The sequence below is a fragment of the Solanum pennellii genome, chromosome 9 (genome assembly GCF_001406875.1).
Source record: "Solanum pennellii chromosome 9, SPENNV200".
NCBI classification, from domain to species: Eukaryota; Viridiplantae; Streptophyta; class Magnoliopsida; order Solanales; family Solanaceae; genus Solanum; species Solanum pennellii.
This window is the reverse complement of record NC_028645.1, coordinates 4,122,335-4,146,820: the sequence shown is the minus strand read 5'-3', so window position 1 is coordinate 4,146,820 and position 24,486 is coordinate 4,122,335. Positions and strand designations below refer to the sequence as shown.

The 24,486-nt window shown below is 31.9% G+C and overlaps 3 protein-coding genes and 1 pseudogene across 3 annotated transcripts; all 4 read right to left on the bottom strand.

Moving 5' to 3' along the window:
* Nucleotides 1–1,411: 1,411 nt before the first annotated feature.
* LOC107029262 (dof zinc finger protein DOF2.4) lies at nt 1,412–3,629 on the bottom strand. Its single transcript, XM_015230641.2, has 3 exons — nt 3,395–3,629; nt 2,903–3,198; nt 1,412–2,750 (listed from the first exon to the last, which is right to left on the bottom strand). The coding sequence occupies exons 1-3, from the start codon at nt 3,443–3,445 to the stop codon at nt 1,862–1,864; spliced, it is 1,236 nt and encodes a 411-aa protein (XP_015086127.1). The 5' UTR covers nt 3,446–3,629; the 3' UTR covers nt 1,412–1,861.
* Nucleotides 3,630–7,069: 3,440 nt separating this feature from the next.
* On the bottom strand, nt 7,070–14,395 carry LOC107029925 (transcription factor-like protein DPA). The gene is made up of 11 exons (XM_027911725.1): nt 14,385–14,395; nt 13,348–13,390; nt 12,144–12,289; nt 11,966–12,033; nt 11,807–11,850; nt 11,109–11,174; nt 10,887–11,027; nt 10,464–10,532; nt 10,238–10,336; nt 8,834–8,904; nt 7,070–7,545 (listed from the first exon to the last, which is right to left on the bottom strand). Exons 1-11 carry the CDS (start codon nt 14,393–14,395, stop codon nt 7,452–7,454), a joined length of 852 nt encoding a protein of 283 aa, XP_027767526.1. The 3' UTR covers nt 7,070–7,451.
* Nucleotides 14,396–14,512: 117 nt separating this feature from the next.
* LOC107029320 (beta-glucuronosyltransferase GlcAT14C) lies at nt 14,513–19,447 on the bottom strand. Its single transcript, XM_015230709.2, has 4 exons — nt 18,734–19,447; nt 16,543–16,618; nt 16,312–16,427; nt 14,513–15,079 (listed from the first exon to the last, which is right to left on the bottom strand). The coding sequence occupies exons 1-4, from the start codon at nt 19,260–19,262 to the stop codon at nt 14,565–14,567; spliced, it is 1,236 nt and encodes a 411-aa protein (XP_015086195.1). The 5' UTR covers nt 19,263–19,447; the 3' UTR covers nt 14,513–14,564.
* A 3,508-nt stretch (nt 19,448–22,955) lies between these two features.
* LOC107030670 lies at nt 22,956–23,640 on the bottom strand (annotated as a pseudogene).
* Nucleotides 23,641–24,486: the final 846 nt, after the last annotated feature.

The window sequence follows — 24,486 nt, the reverse complement described above, 5'->3', positions numbered from 1 at the left end:
TACTAGATAATTAGGTATGTGGATTAGATCTAGAGCAATTTAAGAAGAATGAGAACTACAAAGATGTATTTTTCGTCTCAATTTACTTGATATATTATGTCTGATCAATTTATGTTATATATATTTTTTATAATAATATATTTTTAAAATATTCATTTTCACAGTTATTTCAAAATATAAATATCACTAAATTAAACAGCATCATATAAATTACGACGAGGAAAGTATAAATCATTTAGTATATATAGCTGGAAGCAACTGAATCTCTAGAAAGTTGCTTCTTAGAATTCTTTTTTTTTTCCTTTCCATTTCAGCTCATATATTACAGCTATTATAAAACATATAATATATACTATATAATAAAAAATAATAATATTATTGAAATACCAGAATAAAATGAAGTGACTAGCATGCACCAATCAAACAGAATAATTTACTAATATTTAAGAATCATAATCATATCATGAAGTGCCAAAAGCTTACACACCGACGCGTTTTGTGCAATAGTAATACTACTAATTTAATCGAGACGAATTTAAAATTTAAATATTCGTCGATTTTTATACTAACTTTAAGTTAATATTTCCTTCGTTTAATACTATTTAATTTATCTATATTGACTTGAGATAAAACCGCAGAATAAATTATCTCAGAATTAATTATCTTGGAAATTGTGTACATCAGTTATAATTATAATTTCACTGAGGAAAAGTTAATGATATTTTCCCTTTTTACATTCATATTTTTTTAAATTATTGCATACTTTTATTTCAAATGATTAAATAAAATTTAAACGTCAAATATCAATATACATATCGTCGTAATAGTCATTAAACTTTCAAAGACAAACACAACCACAACAAAGATATTTAACGTACACTGATTAACATGTAAAAAATAATTATATATAGCTTCCCGTAATTAGTGGAATTAAGAATCCCGAAAAACAAGGCAGGTAATTAATTAAACATTATAGTATTACCATTATAAAGCTATATTTTAAGTGGGAAAATTACAACATCCAAATTTAATTACCAAGTGAGATTTTTTTAATTATGTAATATAATTATTTAAACAACATTGCTTCAGATCATGGATCATTAATTCATTTCTCACAGCTAAAACATAAAAAAAATTATTTTAATTATTTAGCGATAATGATATAATTAATTATTCCACTAAAAGAAAAATATATAGCCACTAAATATATCTTATTTGTTGTAATGTTAATATCTAGATAATTATAAGCATTTATCAATATCTAATAAAATCTCATCAATAGATTCATAATTTGGATGAATTAACTTGGATTAAACCAAGCAATAACAAATGCAAGAAGAAAATGTAGTAGTAATGTGAGAATTAGGAAGAAATTAAACCATATAACACCATATGAAATATACACATAATATCGAAAATACAAAAAAACTCCATAAAATTTCAAACATGAAGATGATATACCATTAGAAATGTTAGCCATATGATCATCTTTACAGCCCAACAACACCTAGAACCAAATTACAATATTGAAAATTAGACCTTCATGTCTACACAAAAGCTACAAAAAAAAAAAAAGTACACTCCAAACATGTTCTAATAAATTACCATAAACAAACTACAAACAAATTTAAATAAAACACTTGGAAAAAAAAGAGAAGAAGAACTATGAAATCTAGGGTTTTGAGATGATTGATTGATATTCTTTTGTTCCGATTGTTCGTGTTAATTCAATCTTCACTAGAAGCTTTTGATGATAAAACATATCGACTAGTGAGACAATTCAGATTACCAGCTAAGACCTCTGAATGACCGTTGAGTGATAAAAGAAAGATAGTATAAGATTTGGCTCGAATTTCAATAATTATAAGGCATTACTAGTGGAAGAAGAGCTAAAACTAGCTGAAAGATCACTCCAAGCACTAGCACTAGTATTCCAATTTTCATTATTTCCTTGAATCCCCAATAATTGTCTTGATAAAGCTGATTGATCTTGATTACTATTGTTGTTGTTGTTGTTGCTGTTGTTGTTGTCTTCCATCTTCACGGAAGCCATTTGATTTAGCATTGAGGTTGAGATTTTAGGCCTACTAATTTGACTCGTACTCTCACCACCAAGGTATTGTACTGCTTCGTGCACCCCCCCTTGAAAGGGGTAAGAAGAAGGCGAATTAGATGGATCGAATCCACCTAAGAAATTAGGGAATTGTTGTTGCATCCTCCAATGCTCAAGGTTTCCACTTGATAAAAGCGAAGCAACATGACCCCCAACACCAGCACCAGCACCAGCACCAGCTTCAGCACCAGTACCAGCACCAAGTAAGTTGTTGTTGTTACTAACCATCATACCTTCAGTAGTCCCACCTAATATGTTACCACATGAACTTGTAGAGAAATTCAAGTTCATATGGTTACTCGGAGTAAAATGGTGGTGGTGATGATGATCAGAACTAAATTGACCTAAAGGAGACATGAAACGAAGAGGCGGAATTTGAGGGGACATAAGCCCTAACAAACTAGCTGCTGATGTTGGACCCGAAAAACTGTTACTATGAGATGAAATTGTAGTTGAAGAACCCGAGTTGTTAGTACCTTGACGACCATCAGTACTAGTACTAGAAGCCGGAGATTTAGAACTATTATTATTGTAGTTGTTGTTGTTACTGTTCTTGTTGTTGTTATTGCTTCTTTTGTTCCTCCTGCATCCCCCACCCACGGGTACACTTCTCAAAGCGCCACCTCTAGTCCAGTACCTGTTAGAAATATTTTAGAAAATATCAAAAAGAAATGCTCTCAATCAATCATTTTCTCATAAAAACTAATAAAATAATATTATTTTAGCTCGTCTAGCTAATACATATATTTTCCTTTCATAATAAATTATTATTATTACATTATTATTTACCTTTTACAAGCCTTGCAAAAGTGTCTAGGTTGTGAGAGACTATAGTTGTTGAAGTAGCAAAACTTAGTGTTTGTTGAATCACATCTAGGGCATTTTAAGGCTGTTTCAGGCATAGGTATATTAGCCATCCGGGCTCGATCAGCCATCGAGCCCGGTCTAATAGAACCTGCACCACCGCCGCCATGAGGCTGCAGTGGTGCTACCACTGGAGGACCAGGTGGTAGCACTGGCGGCGGTGGTGCAGATGTAAGTTGTTGTTGATGATGATGATGATTTTGAATAGTACTTCCACTTTGCTGAAAACAAAAAAAAAAATGAAGTATAATTATATATCTAAGTATATGCAAAGAAATTTAAAGATGAGTAAAAAAAGGAAGAATTTTTAAAAAATAATTAAGAAAAAAAAAAGTGAGGAATATTATCTTTAATGCTTTTTTGCCAAAGAAACAATTGATAAAAGCATAATAATAATAAAAAAAATTAAAAACATACTTGTTGCCAGTTGGCTGGATCAAGATAAGCTGGAATTGAAGAAAAATTCATAGCAAATTCTTGAATATGATCTATAAAAATTCTCTTTTATAAAGTTTTTTGTTAGTGGAGAATCACATAAAAAAAAAATTAAAAATTTGAAGATGTAGTAGTAGTATTCAATTTTGGCCAAAGGGAAAGGAAGAAAGATAAAAAGGAAAGTTAGAGAGGAATATTTTGATGAGAATAATAATGGAGCTCAAAATAAAGTGAAAGGCTTTATGGTAGTAGCATATATATACTACTAGACATTATAACAAGTAAATAAAAAAAAAAATTGGGACCTATAGTTTGTTCTTACTATTATATGTCCCATTTTTTGTATTTTTATTACTTTTTAGTAGTTCAAGAGAGGGGGTGGTAGTAGTAGTACTAGTAATATCTTTACTTTCTTAACCTTTAAGCTTCTTATTAAATTAAATTAATTAACCCCACCCCCTCTTTGGTTTGTAAGGCAGTCTGATACACGAAATATTTTATACAAATAGAGTTCAAGAAATTAGGGTTTTATTATTTCAAGAGGTGTCGTGTAGAAAGACTATTTTAATACAAGTGTTTGCAATAAATTTTAAATATATGGAAAATAAATAAACCACACAAATAAAATCTGAAAAAACATGATTTTATTCATCAAGATAGCGGGTACAGTTCTATTGATCTCTTGATTCTACTCTCCTAAGATTTATCTATGATTCGAGGGCCGTTAGTGGCGTATTTCTCGAACTAGGATGATTTAGATTTGACCTCTCTATATGAATAATCCATCAATTTGCGGAGTATTCGAGATCTTGATCTCTTTGTGAAATTTTTTAGATGCCTTTTAAGGGAATTTAGTACCCTTTATATAGGCGTGAACTAGAGTTTAGGGTTGAGTAGTCTCCAAGAATCATAGTTTGAGTTGAACACAATTTGAAGAGTCCCAACTCGAATTGAACGCATCTTGTAGAGTCCCACAAAATTTCAATGTGTACGAATGTCCCCTTGTCGGAGTGTAGACTTGATGAAACTCAAAGACGGGCCTTGAAGTACGTACTCATTCTTTACCTTTGCAACTTCAGATTTTCAGATTTGATTTAAGAGAGAAGAGATGAAGGGCAGATTTGGTCCTACTGGGCGTGCCAATTTATTTGCAACAAATTTTAAACATATAAAAAATAAATAAACCACACAAATAAAATCTGTAGAAACATGATTTTATTCATCAAGATAGCGGGTACAGTTCTGTTGATCTCTTAATTCTACTCCCCTAACATTTATCCATGATTCAGGGCCGTTAGTGGCGTATTTCTCGAACTAGGATGATTTAGATTTGACCTCTCTATATTAATAATCCATCAATTTGCGGAGTATTCGAGATCTTGATCTCTTTATGAAATTTCGGATATGCATTTTAAGGGAATTTAGTACCCTTTATATAGGGTGAACTAGGGTTTAGGATTGAGTAGCCTCCAAGAATCCTAGTTTGAGTTGAACACAATTTGAAGAGTCTCAACTCAAATTGAACGCATCTTGTAGCGTCCCACAAAATTTCTATGTGTACAACAAGTATTTGTAATTATTTTTCACAATAATCGTGATTTATAGATTACACAAAGACAACTTTGTTATATATATAGAGAGGGGGGGGGGTTGGATTTATATTTTTGCTTACGAAATATTTGGATGAATTATTCACATATAAAATAAAAATTATAATATAGTTTTAGAGTTTGAATTAAAATTATTGTATTACGTTGAACTCTTAATTTTTAAGACATAGAGGGGATAAGGGAAGAGGGGAGAGAGCTTGGAATTTTTAAGTTAATGTGTATTGTGACAATATTATTTTTTTTTGGCTTACAAGAGATTTGGATGAATTATTTATATATATTAAATTAAAAAAATTAATATAAATATAAAATTTGAACTAAAATTATTATATATATTAAGTTAAATTTATAACTGTCAAATCTATCATGTTTGCATGCAGGGTAAAGTAGTGTTATTATGGGATACATGTTTGGAACAAGATTATATATGTAGAGAAATTAAGAGTAAAATGTGTCCCTAACACTTTATAATTTAATTTATTGTTAAATAAGATGCATTTTTTAATTTCTTAGTTTTTTTATTAACTTATATTCATGATATTAATACAACAATGTATTTTTTTTGCATCAATTTGTAATCAGATTTAACAACTAGCTAAATATGTACTTATAATATTAATGCTATATAACCTTACTGTATTAGTCAATTGACTAATTTAATTCTAATCCAAATTAAGGTCATCAAATATATACACAAAGTGCTCTTTGAAAAAGTAGGGTTTAGGATAGAGACAAAGTTAGCAATATTCTAACGAAATTTTATCGAGGATATATAAACATAATTCATTAGTCCTTATTCATAACGTGAGTTGTACCGTTAAAATAGGATCAAAAAGTGTTTGAAATATTTTTACCGCTCGAATCAGTAACCTATAGAGCACTAATGAATGTACAATTCAATCATTTACATGCATAGACAATATTACATAAGATGAATAACATAGTGTTTAGTTTTTAAGATATATAAAATATAATACTAGTAAAAGTAATAAAGCCAAATTAAGAATTAATTAATTAAAGAAAAGGTCCTTATTATAGACAAACATTCTCAAATGTGCTTTCTTCTACCCCCCCCCCCTCCCCCCATACTGCTGTGCATGGCAGTATATTTTAATTAACATATAATTAATATTGTAGGCTTTACCTACCAAATATTGGATAATAAAAAATGAATATTAATAGAGAGAAGGAGCCCACTTTCACATTCTAAAAAAGTGAAAAAGAATCAGACATATTGTGATAGTTAATTGTTACAACACATTTTATAATTTTCAAAGGTCTCTTGGGCTAAGCAACTTAGCAGTGTGGTAAACCAAAAATACACTATTAATTCAGAAACTTCTTTTAAGAAAAAAAAAGGAAAAAAAAAATCAGTTCTTGTCTTATGAATTTTGTATTTATACTTTTTTATTTTCTTTGAGAGATAAATTTTAAATTAATTTATCCACGATAATAAAAATAATATTTAGCAGCAATGAATATACATATTGATAAAGAGAATTAAAACTTCTATCTATATTAGTTATTAGTTAATTATCATTAGATCTAACGTCGCAACAGACTTTAGAAACATGTAAGAAAGTGTTAATTGCCTTAAAAAGTACTTCCTCCGTCTCACTTTATATGTGATTTTCGTTTTATAAATAGTTGGTTCATAATACTTGTCATTTCATAAAATCAATGCATAAATTACCATATTCTTCCTTTTTTACCCTTCTGAGTTATTAGCGTTGAAAATATACATTTGACCAACCTAGAAAAGCTAAGTAAATTGTTCATGTTCATTAGTTAAATTAATTAATCAAGATAAATTAATTCACATTCATTGATTGAAAACTTGAGTTTCGAAAAAAAATAAGTGTAGAAGGATAAAGTTACATAATTTCTTAATGCAAGTGCAAAGTAAAAATGTGACATATAAATGGGACGGAGGAAATACATATTTAGCGAATTAATTGCCGCTAAAGACCAATGATAAATTTGAGCCGAAAGTGTTTAATAAGAACACTTATAATGTATTTAGGTAATCAACTGGAACAAGTCATAATTCAAGTGTCTAAATAAAATTTACTGACAAATTTAAGCAGCAGTCGAATCGATGTGCCCAAAAGAAAACATAAGATGATACAATAAGAATATTTCTATTCACCAAATTCTTATACCATCATTTTCCAGAAAACTAACAAGACATGGTGTCAGCCTATTTAGATTGCAAAAATACAACAAAGATGAATACCAGCTCTTTAACTTCTACATAAGTTGTGCTAATGCCATGTATGACTAATGTATCCTGTTAGGTACAAATACTCCGTGACGAGTTCTGGAGAAACTACGTAGATTGACAAAGTATCATTCGAGATGTTTCAGTTCCAGAGTTCGATCAGCTGCCTCCTGAAGCGACATCAGGAGTAGCTACACGATGAGTGTGTTTAGGATGTTCGAGATACACTTTCACTCTCCAAGAGCTCATAGTTGCGCATCAGTTTTAGTACATAAGCATCATCGTGCAAAGAGAAAGGAACGCTGCCAAAGTATCAAAGAGAGAAGTCATGTTTAGAAAGAACTCGAAAAAGAAAATGCTAGTAAACTGAATCTGCATTTCTACGACAGATAATGCAGAAATATTGAACAGAAATTCTTTTATTCTTCACGATGATGATGACGATGACAACGATATGCAAATCCTAACTACTTATGGTCGGGAAACTAAGATTTGACTTGAGGAAAAAGAATGTAATGGCATTATATTCGTCTTGGATTGTCCCGTAATTCTCTCTATTAACACTTCTCCATACATTTCATGCTTCTAATAGTTGCTAAATAATGTTTTTCTTCAAAAAGAAGGCAACATTACCTTCATTTTTGGATCCTTTCATCTAAAATCATAAAATATAACTCTTTACATTGTTAATCGAATTCAAACCAAATGGGATACCTAAATCGGGACGGAAGAGGATAGATGGTATCTTGCATATTCACTAAGTTGCTCGAACTCTTCACTTTTGATGCAACGTCTGTGTCGGATTCTCCACAAATACACTAGTTTTGGAGATTCCGAGACGCACTCGTTGACATTTTTGAAGAGTCCGAGAAACATATGTGATTCATCCCCTTTCTCCTCTCATTATCATCTTTCTCCAGATTTGAACTCCTCCTTTGGTAGGTTCTTGAAATTCCAACTTGCTATTTGCATTTAACGTCAAAGATCATGGACACGATCTTTAATAGGTTTCCAAGTGACAGAAGGTTTTGGAGTTCCAATATAGACCTCCACAGCCAGCAGGGATCGACTAAATATTGAAAAGTTGAAATCTGATGGAAAGCCTTGGAGCAACGGTAAAAAGCTGTCTCCATTTGACCTATAGGTCACGGGTTTGAGTCGTAAAAGTAGTCACTAATGCTTGCACTAGGGTAGGTTGTCTACATCACATCCATTGGGGTACGACCTCTCGCTAGATCTTGCTAACGCAGGATGCTTTATTCACCAGGCTGACCTTCTTTTTTCACTATTGAAAAGTTCAAACTAAAGTTGAAGGTGAAGATTCACTACCATACACCACCCCTCTCACGAGATCTGCCTATGCGACCTACGAAGTATCATTGTCTTCTTATATCAATCGTCTTTCTGCAACTCTAATCCAATTAGTACAACAATGCAAAAAACAGGCTGCATGATAAAGAGCTGCTTTCTTTTGTGGGGAGAATCTATTATCGGTCCTATGAGGATGACAACGAATTCTTACTGTACACAAAATTTTAATCACATGCCAAATGATATAATATCAGTTGGCGTTTGAATATGTTCACGTACCTGTTGAAGTCAAAGTGGACCAACTGCATATCCTCCGAGATCTCAACTTCAACCATAGCATGGGGAGCAGTCTATAGCAGTATTTTGGCAAATAAGAGACAAGTCAGAAAGGTCACTATCTGTATCAAAATTCTTTGGTAAGTTAAACGGGACACTCTGCAAATTATAGGCATGTAGTCATAGACATCTCAGAAGTTCAAGAGTAGAGTAGTTTACAGAAAGTCGCATATATTTCCAATAATTACGGTGAACATGGATTATCCATTTGTCTTGAGGTAACCGTGTTAAATTAGTATGAGGTGGTGTGAGTATTTTGTACAGAACCTTAAAAGTTATACTAAAACAGCTTGCTACACACTGGAAATGTACATAACGATACTTACAAGCCCCGTACCTGATAGTTGATACATACCCCCCATGCCTATATCAAAGTCCATGAATATAGTCGCGTTCCTTTTTAGTTTGTCCAGAAAAGAATATTATTTTTCTATAATTAGATATAACTTAACCTTAATTCCTTTTTTACCCTTACTGAAATGATTTATTGCCACACAATGCCTACGGGATTGATTTAGACCACAAATTTCAAAATTCAGAAGTCTTCCTTTCTTTTTCAAACTCTGTGCTTTGTCAAACAGTGTCATATAAATTAAGACGAAGGGAGTAAACAACTAGCTGAGTGAACTGCAAGTGATGTGTCAAACAAGTAGGATTCTTCCAGTCTTGGAAATCCTAAGTTCGAATGGTGGTTCCAACTCCAAACACTCACCAATTAGGCCTCTAACTCATGCTTTCTGTGATAGCTCTACGTGTTCGTAACAAATTCCACACCAACATGCATTTTATGCAAAATTATTTGGGAAGTAACTACAACAACATACCCAGTCTAATTCCACGAGTGGGATCCGGGAAGGGTGATGTATGTGTAGCCTTATCCCCGTACCTTGTGAAGGTGTTTTGGAAGTTAATAAGAATATTATTTGTTTCATATTTCTGTGTGAGCTTTGTGGCTCAGCCAACGAGTTGGACATAATATCACATCATTTGAAAGATAGGGAACAAAATCATTCTAATGAACAGTAAGAAAAACAAAAACCAATCAAACTGAACATTATAAAATTGCTTGCAAATCTAAAATGTTTGTCAAAGGCTTAAAGGGAATTTAACGCACAAAATTACTAATATAAAAAAGTAAATGAAAAGATACGAGTCAAAATTGATTATAAACCTACGCCGTTTGACAAAAAAAAGGACTTTATCGTACACTATCAATAACACAAGTAGTAAATTAGAAGGTGAAAGATATAATTAAGTACCATTAACTTTAATCATTGCATAATCGAAGTGTCTACCATGTAAATAACTAGATGCAGTAATTTCAGAGGAAAAATTAAAGCCTTATACCTGAACAAGTATAAATGGCAAAGAGAATCCTTGTGAAGGGCCATTTGTAGATTTACACGACTGTTCATTCCGCAGCTTAAGATTTTGCAGACTTGCAAGCTTTCCCAATATGTGCAGAAAGTTAAAGATCATTGCCACAATTCAGTTAGGTGAATGTAGTGTTTTTTCGATGTTTATTTGAAGAGCTTATGACATTTGGTACGAAAGGAGTAGACAATGAACATACTTGCTCTTCCAAGTCTTTCAGATATGCAGCTTTCTTCCCAATCTTCGCCAGTAACTCTGCATGCCCCTTCTGGAAAAATACAGATTTTTTATATAATATCATCGAAAGACACGGCGAGTCTATACAGAAATGTGGGAATCAGTTGTAACGCAGGCCCGCTTCTCAATGAGGCCAAGGAATTAAGCATTCTTATACAACTAGGATCAGTTATATATATATATACACTTATAGACTGCCATTATGCTCATCAATGCAGTTTAGGCATCTCACAATTCCTGTTTCACCCTAAGCAACTAAAGCAACCGCTTTCAAACAGTCCAAGATTTCCATCAGCGTACGATCATAAAGCTTAAGCCTTATGCATACATACAAAAGATAGTGATAAATGACGATAAATTTTTAAATCTTAAGCTACCTGCTAACCTTAGTTTCCTCCATGTCCCTTGCATCTGAATTAGGAAGGCCTTTCCAGCGGATCTCCTTTCTATCTCTTTCGATAACGTCGAGGGCCATAAGGACATTGAGTGAATCATATACTCGTCTACGTATATTCTTCTCATCTGACTGGAAAGGTTATAAAGCAATCCATTCAAATCATAGTTGACGGAGAAAGAAATAATTAACGTCTTGAGATCTGTACTTAACCTCATTAAGGGGAACAGTGGAACTGTTTTCCATTGTCATTAACTCGGCTATGATTTCGTCTGCAACCTATATATCAAGAATGAGTATGTCATATGCATATACTAGGGAAATCCAGAAAGACGAACAAGAATCAAGACAGAGGAGAAAAGGTAAGTTTTCACATTAGCAAGGATGAATTGTGTAAGTGCCTAAAATATATATGGCAGTACAATGTTTTTCTTCTAGCTTAAGATTCAATACCACCATATCTCTACCAAAAAAGCAATTTTCATATAGGCTTTCTGTTAAGCATGACGAATAATGTTCAATATTGCAACATTTCATTGAACGAGAAATAAATTGAAGTTCAAAAATCCAAGCAGTCATTTTATCCTTTATAGGCTGTAGCAAATACGCAGCAGAATAGAGATACTAGGAGGTAATTCTTAGTAAAATAAGTGAAGATAGAAATGTTGTGAAGCCCGAGAAGGTGTGAGTACTTATGATGTATATGATAGGTATCTACTAGGTCTACCTTCGCGAGACTCTTTTTCGAGTGTATAGACTAGGTCTACCTTCGCGAGACTCTTTTTCGAGTGTATAGGCTAGGTCTACCTTCGTGAGACTCTTTTTCGAGTGTATAGACTAGGTCTACCTTCGCGAGACTCGTTTTTGGGTGTATAGGCCATTTAGTCTAGCAGAAAAAGGGTCAAACTTACCTCACTGTATGTGATTCGTCCCTTATCTTCCACCTTCTTACAAACTGCAAATTGACAAGTTAAAAATGAAAAAATTGAAATTGTTATCCACAACAAAAGGAGTTACCCACAAAAGGCCATATGTATAGGACATTAAGCATTCCTTAGATTATCACCGACCCATTATACTGTATTGTCTTAGACCTCCACCGACAATTTTTGAGCCTTTCTTCAGCTTTGCCGTGTCACTTTACAAAATTTCATAAACATATATAGGAATTAGAACCATTTATAGGTCTTCATAACCATACAGAAAAATAAAAGAGAAAGAAAAGTACTTATCAGTTAATTAAATCACCTAGTCTGTGTAAGCTGATTAACATGCAATGTTTTGTCATCATAATCTGCTGTGGCTCGGAATGAACTCTTGCCCTCAGAACGTCTCCGGTTGATCCCTTGAATAGTGCTTGCAGAGGTTTCGCCATCCATCATACAAGCAGATTTCTTTGTGACAAAGAAAGGAGAAAAAACATGACATCACGGAGTTAGTACACCAATTTAATCCTCTCGTACTCCTTCATGAGGATACAAAGGATAAAAATATAATTAACCCCAACTCATTATGAATTGATGCAGTACAGTAGATTAACTGATGCTTTCGTAGGTCGACCAGAACAACTCAATAGTACAATTCTTTGCAATTGCAAGCAAGATGATACGAAGCAAAAGCCTCAACAACGGTTGGACAATAGTAAAGATTCATAGCAAACTCAAATAGCTACTTGTACTAAAAGAACAAATAAGCATAACTATCAACAAACAATAAAATATATTACGACGTGGGAGGAACATGAATTTACTACTTATTATATCATCCGCAATTGCTTGAATCTTGAGACATTCTTCAAACCAGTCATAAAACTCCCCCCATCTAAGAACCATATACGAGACTTTCAACTCGTAAACGTTTAACCTTACTATCGTCAAAACACACCTGAACTATCATTTTTTTTCCACGAGTTTCACACCGCAACTATCCGTTTTTCCCTTTTTCTACCAAAACTATACACATCTACGTATTAAAACACACCTAGTTGACTAGACGGTGACAGGTAAAAAAAAACAAACAAACTAGTAATTGGCCTAAACAGTTCTAAGGTATAGTTCAAATAGAAAAACAAAAACAAAAACAAAAACTGATAGGTAGATATGAAACTCGCAAAAAGGTGTCTTTTTTCACCATTTAATCAAACAGTAGGATTGAAAAAAACTTATGAAACAGTTACTAACATCATAAAATTCTACATTAATACCCACAAATCCAAAATGCAACCTCAATTTGTGTAACAGAATCAGACATTATAACAGAAATTACAAACTAAACAACAATCAATTGAAATTTAGTAAAGTTTCCCTTTTTTTGTTAACACAATTTACAAAACAAATCAATTGAGACATAAAAGTACCAAAATTTCACAATTGAATTTCAATCTCAAACAACAAAAATAAACCCTAAAATAATTTATCCAAAAAAAATAAAAAAGGGGAAAAAAAGTGAAGAACCTGATAGTTGAGTGTCCTTGAAGACAAGAATCAGTAACAACACTGAAATGGTCGAAAAAAAAGACAATTATTATTAGTACCAGAAAAAAAAAAAAACACAGTTTGACCAAACATGACCTTAAAAGTCAAAGGCTTGTGTTCCCGCTATTTCATTCTCTATTGTCTTTTACGGTTTTGACCCTCGGTTGATCGGTTCGATACTGAGATGGTTTGAATATGTGAAGAGGAGATTCACATATACTCTACGGAATCTATATACACGTTAGTAGGTATTTTGAGTTTTGTCTAATTTTTCTTATCATATACTAATTACTATAACGGGAAAAAGGACAAATATATATACCCTCTGTAATTATTTTTGGGATATTGGTGCCCCTGCTGTTCAAAAACTATAGTTTATATTTCCTTCACTCTAACGGAAGACTAAATAGGGACACATGGCGCAATCTTATCTATCGATTCGATATTGATAAATATCGGGTCGGTGGATAAAATTGTGATACGTGTATGTTTGTTAGTATAAAGGGAATATATGCTTTAGTTTTTGGACGACGTGGGCGTCAGTGTCTCAAAAGTATGACGGAGGGTATATGCATACTATTTACGATAGTTCGGGATATATTTGTTCTTTTTACATACTATAATTAATATGACTCTCCTACTATCTTATTTTTTAATTTTATTGTACTTTGTTGTTTCTTTCGTTTTGATTATCATATTAATTGTTATTGCTATTGTATTTTCTTCATTATTTCCGATGTGACTTATTTATAATTATATGTTTTTTTCTAGATATGCTAAACATACGCCGAAGGTCGGTCGTAAGCAGTTCATTAGGAATGTCGTTGCATACAATCACCCTCCTCAAACCCTATTTATGAGATTACATCGAATAAGTTCTTATAGTAACATAAATTTTAAGATTTTTAACTTGTGAGTTGTGGCAAAGGAGTAATTGTGAGTCAATTGATACGAACATTTGGTGGACCTCTTGAACAGTCTATCGAAAACAATCTCTCAATTCTTACAAGTTTACGTATACACCATCCTCCGCAAACCACTCATGGATCAAATTAGGTATATATGTTGTTATAACCAAAGAACAAACAAAAGGATTCTCATCATGTCAAATAATAATTATACAAAGCAAAGAGGCAAAAAGAATATGAAAAAGAGAAGAAATATTTTCAAGAGGAATAAAAGAGTTTTGTATAATTTATTTACATTGTCTTGACCTGAAATTTTCAGTATCAAGGAGCTTAAGTACAAGTTTCTCTAGGCTTCTTGAGCCTGTTGATGGTTTGACAACATCTATACTGCCATAAACTATACAAGGATCTTTACCTAAAGAAGAAGTTCCGACACACCAAGCCCCTGGCGAAAACACGCCATGAGACCTTCTTAAGATTTCCTTGTCAATTTTATCGAGAACTGGATCATCAGTAGCAAAAGTACGAGCAAAGGGGACACCGCTCTGGATCATGTCCTCAAAGTGCTTCAATGTTAAATTGATAGGATACTGCTTTGGGGGATTGTCCCATTTGATGTAATGTAAGTCGTGGTTCACTGTCGTGTTCTGGTAGTCTTTGTGATTGCAGACAATGGTGTGGAAGTAGCCCTCGAGAGAGTACAAGAAATTTGTGTAGTACATCAGAAGAGTGCGCGGTAGATTGTCCCAACCCCAAATACAGAACTCAAGGAATGGCCTCGAGAGCATCACCCATTCAGATCCTGGAAGTGAAAACAAAACAGCGAATGACTATTAGGGAAACAATTTTGTACGAAAAAAAGGAGCTTACAGTTTTAGCATTGAGCTATATGACTATTTGAGTAGTAGTAGTATCTTTTAGCACCCCCAAAAGCAAGCTCAAGAGGTGAGGATCGCCCAAGACAATATAAAAAGACGGATTTCTCCTCATCCCATCGATGTGGGACTCAAAACCTCCTCACGCCTAGTACTGGACATCTTGGGGTCTGGCTCGAGTACCATGCTATGGACCTTAGACCTAACTCAAGCCGAAGCCTGAAAACTAGTTCAGAAGGTGAGGATTGCTCAAGACCCTATCAAGGGACCAATTTCTCCTCATCCCACCGATAGGGACTCAACAAAAATTCTACCTTAGAATATGCTCCTTAATATATATATATGTTTATTGTTGGAAAGCATAAACAAGTAACAATTAATCATCAAAAGAATGGCCGTAACTCATCTATGTTATACAAGTTTTTGTTGCCACACTATTTTGCTCAGAATCTGGAAGGCATCAAGAATATCATTTTGATACAAAATCATCAAGAGGAAGGCAGATTCCTGATCCAGCAAACTCACTCATAGTTTGATTATATACAGCATTTATGAGAAAACTGTTGGAAAATGATCTTGAAAGCTATCTACTTTCCGAGTCCAAATTTGTGTATCCTGACATCTACATGTGTTTTGCATTAGAAGGTAACAAGTAATGGGATCACAACAGAAGATGAAAAATGGCTAATTAAAGGGCTACTCAAATAAGATGATGAAACTCTAGTCCCACGGCCCCTTACTCAGGCTGCTACACCCCTGACTCCCCCCTCCTCACTGCCGTAAAAAGGTGAAGAAGTGTGTCATCCAAGTTACGTCAAAGTAATCATTGTCCAACATCTGTTAATTTAACACTAGATACCAGTAGGAAGCATGTTATTCTGCTTGCAGAATGCCCTAAGAGCTCTGCCTTTTTCTCATTTGCCCTTGCAATCCTTCATTAGAAACTTATCGCTAGGACCCTTTTATTCTGCTATCTACCTTAAGAGAACTTATGAATAAATGATTACTGATCTCTATTTTATTCCCAGTTACCTTCCCAAAAACAAATCAATTATCTATCGGTGGAGTAAAAAAAATGAATCACTATAATGTAGAACACACTCATGCATGCATGTAATATGTGTGTATCCAGAAAAGGAAGCAAATTTTCGAGCAGTACCCATGAACACCTTGAAAGAAGCAGGCACAGATCTTTTCTCCTTAGCCCAGAACACACCAGATTTCTTCAGATGATATAAACCGGGGTCTATTATAATAGGTCTCACCCTTGAAAACCTAGAAAACAGAATAGGTAACGGAAAGTTACTCAACAGCAGTCATCAAAGACAAGATCTGTTTGCCTCAAAAAGAGAGATCCTATGAAACCATAGTCAAGTGATAGTATGCTCACTCTTTATAACCAATATTACTTGAGTGCTCAAGAAAATTCAGGTCCCTAGGCAAGTATGAGAAAATGTGGAGTATATCTGAAAGTAAAAGAAAAGAGATTAGATTGCATACAGATAATTGTAACAAATGTCGATTACTGAAAGCTGGAAATTGCTAAATAGATTGACCATATCAAAAGAAAACAATAAGCGGTGATCATCTTTGGCTAAGACTATTAAAGAAGCTGGAAAATGATAGCAATAATAAACCTGGGAAAGAAATAGAATGAAAAGACAAAAAACTGATAGAATGCTAGTGGTTTTTTGTTTTCTTTACTAAATACTCGAGGCGAAATAGAACATACTTAAATTCATTGAAAATCATAAGACTTAGCATTTCACCATATAAGTAGAAGTAAACATGATGCTTTTGCATTTATTTGATAAAAACAATGTAGTTCTAACGTTACAGAGCACATACACATATAAATTATAATAACTACTGAACTCATTTAATCTTGTCGACTGTATAAATTATAATGTTCCTTACATACACCATACTTGGACATGAACCTCAAGATTACAAAGCTTTAGCAGAAGTTATAATCACCTGTATTAGCAAATAAACTAAATTTCTTTCAAAGACTTCAGTGTGGTGACAATATTCTCCTAACTGTAACATATTAGGAATAATCAACTGAAGAAAACTTATAAGCATGTAATATAGATTCTTTCAAAACCTTCCAATTAAGAAGTGCAAACATTCAAGTAATTAACTAAACTAATAATATTACTCATTTCCTATGTACCAATAAACAACTTCTAGCTTAAAATAGAGTATCAATTCAATCAAACTTAAGTGAGCTATTTTCCAGCCACTTAATTTCTCCTTAGTCCTGCATTCACCCTGTATAGCCTAGCAACTTCATATCAACTTCAAAGAACAAAACTAGGCTGAGCCAAAAAAATTAAAATTTTGAGAGTCCTGCTGAGGAACAGCATTTGATCAAATCCATTATCAGCACTCGTCAGGGCGAACTCAGATATTACTACATCCACTACCCTGTCATGTCAATAAGGACATACTTCAAACACTTTCAACAATATATACAATTCTAGCCAAGAACAGTTAGTGCACTTTAAAACAAGTTACACCCTCCAATTATTATTCTTATAAAGAAAACAAAGGGAATAGAGTATGAACTCAATCAAACTTAAGCAAGCTATTTTCCAGCAACTTAACTTCCCCTTACTCCTAACATCCATTTATAGAAACTACACTTCCTATCAAGTCTTAACAACAAAGTAGGGTGAGCCAATCAATTTAAAATTTTGTGAGTCTGCCCTGCTGAGGAGCATCATTTGAATCAAATCAGCATCATTAGTATAGATCCAATATTTTCAGTCAGTAGGTACAATGTATCAGTCCGTTAACTGCTCCTTCATGACAATTAGTGCAGACTTAGTACAAATCTACACATTTCGAACCAATAACAACAAAAACAAACAAAGTGTAGTCCCATGAGCAGGGTCTGCGGACATAGTGTATGCAAGACCTTACCCCTATCTCAGAGGTAGAGAGGCTATTTTTAGAAGACACTCGGGCTCGGCTCAAGTAACAAACATCAGATCAGCTAAAAGAAAAATACATAAGTAAATCGGACATAGAAAGTAATTTGGAAAATATAACATAGCATCCAAAAGAGGAGCAATAACAATAACCAACTAATATGATAATTGAACAATAGTAAATAACAAGGAGTAACAGAAGTCTTAACACAGGCAACTACGAGAAAAATGCTACTACTACTGTCTACTGGTATAAACAAGGAAAAAGGCACAATACACCAAACTACCACCAATCCTATCGCGCTAGGAAATGAGACAACGTTCAGCTGCCTACTAACCTTAGACAAAGTTCAACTACCTACATTGCGCTAGGAAATGAGACATCGTTCAACTACCTGCTAACCTTAGACAAAGTTCAACTACCTACATTGCGCTAGGAAATGAGACAACGTTCAACTACCTGCTAACCTTAGACAAAGTTCAACTACCTACTAAACTTAGACAAAGTTCAACTACATACTAACCCTTCATAACCACTTATCTACCCATATCCTCGAAAAGCAGAAGCTGCACCAAATATAGTTTTTACACTACAAACAAATCACATCCCTTCAAAGTTACAACAGGAAGAATCAGAGTACTAACCATCTTGAGTCATAAGGGGATAATCAGAGGCACTAAGATTAATAAACCAATCCCAACTCTTAGGCAGCTTCAACAAAATAGCAATGGAATGCAACATAGAAGCCAACATAGTAGGACCTTTATAAGTAACCAGATCTGATCTTCCCACAACCTTAACATTCCCAAAATCCCTAAACACAAATTCCGACTTAACATACTTAGCCAACTCCAATCTCTCACTATCCAAACTCTCCAAATCAAGATGCAACAGATAATAATTCCTCGGATGATACACTGCCTGAAGCAGCCTTTTCATCTTTACTCCATCATTTTTAGTACCCGAAATCAAGTAAGCTAATCGAGGCAACTCAGGCAAGATTTCATCATAAAGAACTGATTTTGAATGTGGGGTTGATGATTTTGGCTTAAATGGGGAAGTTGGGTTGGTTAAAATTAGTGTAAGAATGAGTATAACAACAAAGATTGTGAATACAACAATGGGTGTTGACCATTTCTTATGGTGAATGAATCTAATGTGAGCTCTTTTCATTGATTCTTGGTGAAAAAAAAAGAGATAATTTTTGGGTTCTTGATTTTGTTTTACTGTTTGGGATTTGCGTTTAGCTTAGATTTGAAGAATTTGAAGGGGGAAATGCAGGTTAAAGATGGAGGTTGGATAGTGACTGGGATTTTGCTCAAAGAGGAAGAAATGACATGTTGTCTGTCACCAATATCTTCCAGGTTTTTATTAGTAATAAAGGAAAAAAATCTTTGTTCGGATTTACTTGTTAAATTTTAACTTGACGTAAAATAATAAGAAATTTTTTACATATAGTCACTTTAAAATAGTTTGATTACTCTTCATAACTATAATTAGATAATTATAATTTGTAGCTACATATTATATGGAGGAGAGATGCGAGCAAGACAAGGAGAAAGAAGAGAGAGGAGAAAAAGAGTGGGAGAAATGTGAATTGTATATGTATATCGGTTAGATAATTGTATATTATATATATGTATTTGTACATATGGCAAGCAAGAGCGGGAGAGGAAGGAGAGAGGCGAGCGAGAGTATTAGAGGGAGGCGGCAAGCGAAAATGGGAGAGTGGGAGAGGGAGGAGAGAGGCGAGCGATATTGGGAGAGGGAGGAGAGAGGCGAGCGAGAGAGGACAGAGTGGGAGAGAGGTGAATTGGATATGTATATAGATTAAATAATTGTATATTGTACATATGTATTTGTATATTCTGGCGAATTATATATATACAAAAGTGACTAATTATACAAACTCGAAGTCAACCCACGTAATTAATGTATAATTTTCATCGCGAGTGGTAATTATAGCAAATTATATCTATGATGAATAATTAAATAGTATAAAATTTGTTTTTGTTGCGTAATTATCACAAATAATAATTGATATACTCTAGTAAATTTATTATTTTATATATTGTCTATTTAATAATGTTTGTCAACCATTGACTGTTTGTAAACTAACTTATTAAGAAAACGGATGGTGGAAAATAAATTCTCACTAAAGCTTTCTAATTTCCTATGTAAAAATATTATTCTCTTCGTTTCTATTTACTTGTAAAATATTTTCTAATTTAATGTCCTATTTTACTTGTTATTTTTTATAAATCAAGAAAAGATAATTTATTTTTTTCTATTATACTTTATTAATATTGAGTTAATGTCAATAAAAAATATAGTGAGTAAATATATTTGTGATCCTATCAATAATATGTAAAATGATATTGTTGAAATAGTACACATAATTTAAGGACACATGAGTCAATGATTTGATTATACTTCCTTCGTTTCATATTAATTGATCATTATAGTAAAAAAATAGTTATCTCATACTTTTCTCCGTCCTAATAAAACAAGAAAACATTAATTAAAAATTTCATTTATAACCTTTGAAATTAATTTTTTTTAATAAAATTTGTTTGTACAATTTTCAAAATATTTTAAATTGATGAATTAGTAAAATTATTTTTTACTTACATAATTTTTTTAAAATATACAAAGTAAAAAATAATCAATTAATATGAGATAAATAAAGCTACACATAAGCTTGTGAAAAACAAGCGGTAAATTAAATAATTAAACGATATGAATTAAAATATAGAATTGTGTATTTATGAACTTCGATAGTTTAGCAGCTTAGAGTTCATACCAAACTCAATTGACTTTTCTAAATCAACTTCACACCTAACTTTTTATTATTTTTATCTCGATGAATATATATTGAATTATCATATCATATTGTAGATTTTAATATTGTGACTGTAATATATGATATTTGTTATGGTATATGGTATATAGTTTAATTTTTAATATTTGGTACGATATTTGATATTTAGAAATAAAAAATTGAATTATTGAATACTATATCGAAATATATAGTTACATAAATAACACACACATATATATATATTCTTAAAATACTAACAAATACACAATCTAATATGAGTATTAACTAAATGTTTAAAAAATTAAATGTGAATACTCTATTTTGATTAAAATGTAACTGATGAACAAAATGACTTGTTTTTACTTTATTTTGAATATATATGTGTAATATGTTAGTATGATACAATTGAAACATTCTTTAATAGTTGAAGTCATAATACTCTATTATACGAATATATATTAGTAGAAATTGAACTAACTATGATTAACGATATACCGTACCATGGAATACCAAAATTAAACTCCAATATACCGAATTGAATTGATATGATAATGATATAATAAATTAAAACTTGAATTTCGAAATTACAATATCAAACTTTCAAATATCATACCATATCGTACCATACCGTACCATACCATATCACGTGTACCACTACTTTTACTTTTACTACATATATGAGTCATTCACTCGTTCAAATATCGTATCATATCATATCATGTCCACCTCTACTTTATTTTTACTAGGGAAGTGTCATTTTTTGTGATTTTTTAAAATACTTGTTTTCCTATGAAAAATTTGTCAAAATAATTCAAACGTGAAAAATATTACTTTTGAAATGTTTCTTGTTTGCTCCGTCCCTTTAATAATAAATTGTGTTCTTAGTTTTTCTTTTAATTATTATTTTGATTCAATAAAGATAATTTTATATGATAAAAAATGATTAAAGAGCTTTTCTTTTTTTAAAGATATTTATTAAGAATAACTTAGTAAAATTTTATTTACTCTTTTAGGAGTTTAATAATTTTCTTACGAAATACATTTTATTTTTGCATTATTCAATAATATATTGTAAAGATATATATGTATCGATTTGAACAATATAAATATAAATAGTAACATGTTCACATGGACATATATATACTTTTTAAATACACTATTAAATAGTGCAGAAAGTAAAAGATTCTCCATTAAATTTTGATATCATATCAATAATTTTGGCCACTATAAATATTTTTTACACCCTTTTCCTTTATTTCTCTATGATTTATTTGGACTAATTGAATACCCCACTTTATTAATTGAGAACTACACAAGTATTAATTTATTTCGATTTCACAATTTTTTTATTTTTTTTACTATACACAAATTCTTAGATTAATAGCTAAATAATCGATTTGTTAAGTCGATAAACATTGATCATTTGACGCATTAACTCAAATTGCAACAAAGTATGTTACTAGTAATTACTTATCCTTCTTTAATTAGTATTTAATATTTATTTTATCTTATTAATTGAATTATGTATAGTGTAATATCGATAAATTGATATTGAACTAGTGATAAGCTTATTACATGTGAAATTTTTTGTTTAAAGTGATTAGTGCACTTTCTCCATAAAAGTAATTCACTTTTTATTCTGATATTAATTGGTTGAACAATTTAAATTTCTAGGAATATATATTTATTTTCTTTAATAAGAAGTCTAAGTTCTAAATATTCATATAAAATCATTAAAGAGAGCATCCTTTTAATGCTATGAAAATCAATAAATATTTCACTTATAAAGTTAATTGAATTCAAATATAAATATAATTTTTAAAAAGGCTTAATATATAAATATGTCTTCTAACTAATATTTATGTTCTTTAATTTAAGTGTGTACAAATAATCATTTAAATAATTAGAACATTAGACAAATAAACAAACACGTTAAATATAATAAATTGTGTGACATACACTTGCGCTACATGACAAATCGTATAAAATTATCTCGTAAAATACACGTGTTTGCTTACTTTATGATATTTAACATGTCTACTTATAAACATCCAATATTGAGTCATTAAATTCAGAATAAATACGTAAATAATCTAATTCTTCACATAAATATATACATAATAATTATCGAAAGTAATAAATTCAGTTGAACTTCGAGCAAAACGTAAAAATTGCATTACAACAATCAAACTAACGCAGCAGCATCCGGCAAACCTTGCCGGAAATCGTCATCGAAGTTCACCGCCGGCCGTTTAGGCCGTTTAACGGTAACGGCAGCACGGCAAACCGGACAACTTGATTTAGAACAAAGCCATTTATCAATACAAGAAAAATGAAAAATATGTTTACACGTCATCAATTGTCTAACTTCTTCTCCGTCAATAAACGCCGTCAAACACACCGGACACTCATTGCCGGAATCTTCCTCCTTCTCCGGCGAAGTTTTTTTTTCATACTTTACAGTCGATAACATATCCGTATGATGTGTAATAATTCCGGTGGTCGACTCACCGGAATTTTCGCCGGAGCTTCGCCGGAAAACGTTATCCGGGCGTTTCATAGCGTAGATGAAAGCGAATACGATAGTCGGTATGATTATAAGTATGATCAGTGAGACAATTGCAAATAAAGGGGACATGTCGGAGCTCCGGTGAAGACGCCGGCGCCGGTGAAGGGAGAGGTTTTTGAAATTTTAGTGGTAGAGAAATTGGGCATGATATTAATTGATTATGTATTATTATTAAGTATAGTGGCCCTTTTTTTTTAAAAAAAAAAATTATTTTGTATGGTTTTGGGAATTTAAGACAAGTGTACAATGCATTATGAGAATATTATATTCTTAAAATAATTTTACTTTTTTGGAATTATTGAGATATTAATGAGGATTATTAAAAGGGTAAAAATAAACGACAAAATAGTGTAAACATCATACATGAGATGAGATGAACATTTTCTTATATATATATACTTCGTTTCAATATATTTATCTGATTTTAACTTGACATGAAGGTTAAAAATAAATAAAAATAAATTCAATTTTATGGTTTTAAATTAATAATATATTAAATGTAATAAAAAATAATTTAATTATGTAATTTTTAAATATGTCAAGAATCGGAATTTAAAGACTTAGAGTGTATCAATCTAAACTTGAAACAAAAATAATAAAATATGGCTTTACCTGGATTTGAACCTTGGTTTCGGAGTAGTTACCTTCGGCTAATATACTAGCGAGTAGTAACACAAGGCTCTACTACTTTATGAATCATGATTGCACTATTAATTATATTTCTGTTTCTGCTAATTTTTCAGATATATACACATGTATACATGTAGAAAAAGATTGGAAAAATTACATAAATTAATACATTTTAAAAAATAATTACTGATTTTAGCGATACTTTTTGTTTATTACCATTTATAGCAATGCTTTGTTAAATTTGTAATATGTATTAAACTTGTATTATAAATGAATTAAAAGTGATCAAGTGAGGTAAAAATATTATTGCTATAAATGGTAAATATTTTTTTATTATAGTATATTTATGTAAGTTTCCCAAAAAGATTTATGAACTT

Bases quoted from the DNA above. Each gene is read 5' to 3' on its own strand.
- LOC107029320 (XM_015230709.2), bottom strand. From the start codon at position 19,262: ATGAAAAGAGCTCACATTAGATTCATTCACCATAAGAAATGGTCAACA. The intron at 16,619-18,733 runs GTTAGTACTCTG...TTTTACTTTCAG, and splicing joins TCCCCTTATGACTCAAGATG to ATATACTCCACATTTTCTCA. The intron at 16,428-16,542 runs GTGAGCATACTA...TCTGTTTTCTAG, and splicing joins AGTAATATTGGTTATAAAGA to GTTTTCAAGGGTGAGACCTA.
- LOC107029925 (XM_027911725.1), bottom strand. The intron at 12,034-12,143 runs GTGATTTAATTA...AATTTTGTAAAG, and splicing joins AATCAGCTTACACAGACTAG to TGACACGGCAAAGCTGAAGA. The intron at 11,851-11,965 runs GTCGGTGATAAT...GTCAATTTGCAG, and splicing joins AAGACAATACAGTATAATGG to TTTGTAAGAAGGTGGAAGAT.
- LOC107029262 (XM_015230641.2), bottom strand. From the start codon at position 3,445: ATGAATTTTTCTTCAATTCCAGCTTATCTTGATCCAGCCAACTGGCAA. The intron at 3,199-3,394 runs GTATGTTTTTAA...TTTTGTTTTCAG, and splicing joins ATCCAGCCAACTGGCAACAA to CAAAGTGGAAGTACTATTCA. The intron at 2,751-2,902 runs GTAAATAATAAT...TATTTCTAACAG, and splicing joins TTTTGCAAGGCTTGTAAAAG to GTACTGGACTAGAGGTGGCG.